General features: G+C 69.5%; 1 protein-coding gene across 1 annotated transcript in view; it reads left to right on the top strand.

The window, feature by feature from the left end:
- Positions 1 to 650, top strand: part of NCAN (neurocan) — an 8008-nt gene that overhangs the window by 787 nt on the left and 6571 nt on the right. Inside the window, exon 2 of the mRNA XM_009995079.1 lies at positions 185 to 635. Coding sequence (XP_009993381.1) covers positions 185 to 635 — 451 coding nt within the window. The remainder of the gene's footprint in view (positions 1 to 184; positions 636 to 650) is intronic.

The raw sequence follows: 650 nt of genomic DNA, 5'->3' as shown, positions 1-650 counted from the left end.
TGGTAGGTGGGGAGGCTGCACATTGTCCTGCTCCCCCCTCCCCCCTGGCGGGCTCAGGGGTGCCGGGTACAGAGTCCCCCAACCCCCTGCAATACCCCCAAGCTCTCCCCCCTCTCCATGAACAAGAGCCATGCAGGAGCTCCCGCCGCCCATCCCCATGGTTTCTGGGCTCCTGTCCCCGCAGGCTCCCAGGAGGATGGGAAGGTGATCCACATCCAGAGGCTGCAGCCCCAGGCGGTCCGTGTGGGGCTGGGGGAGCCCGTGGCCCTGCCCTGCCTCTTCCACCTCCGTCCCTCCTCCTCGCTGGGCCCCAACGAGCCCCCCGACCCCCCCCGCCTCAAATGGAGCAGGGTGCGCTCGGCCAGCGGCCAACGGGAGGATGTCCCCATCCTGGTGGCCAAGGACAAGGTGGTGAAGGTGGTGAAAACCTACGAGGGGCGGGTGGCCCTGCCCGGCTACCCCCTTGACCGCTCCAACGCCACCCTGGTGCTTCGCGCCGCCCGCGCCAGCGACGCCGGCTTGTACCGCTGCCAGGTGGTGGCTGGGATCGAGGATGAGCAGGAGCTGGTGCCGCTGGAGGTGATGGGTGAGCCAGGCACCGCGCCCCGGGGCTGGGAGAGAGCTGGGGGGGTTCAGCTTGGAGAAGGGAA

Source organism: Chaetura pelagica, unplaced genomic scaffold, assembly GCF_000747805.2.
Source record: "Chaetura pelagica isolate M959 unplaced genomic scaffold, ChaPel_1.0 scaffold463, whole genome shotgun sequence".
Taxonomy (NCBI): Eukaryota; Metazoa; Chordata; class Aves; order Apodiformes; family Apodidae; genus Chaetura; species Chaetura pelagica.
The sequence above is the reverse complement of the archived record's forward strand: the minus strand, read 5'-3'. Positions and strand labels throughout refer to the sequence as shown.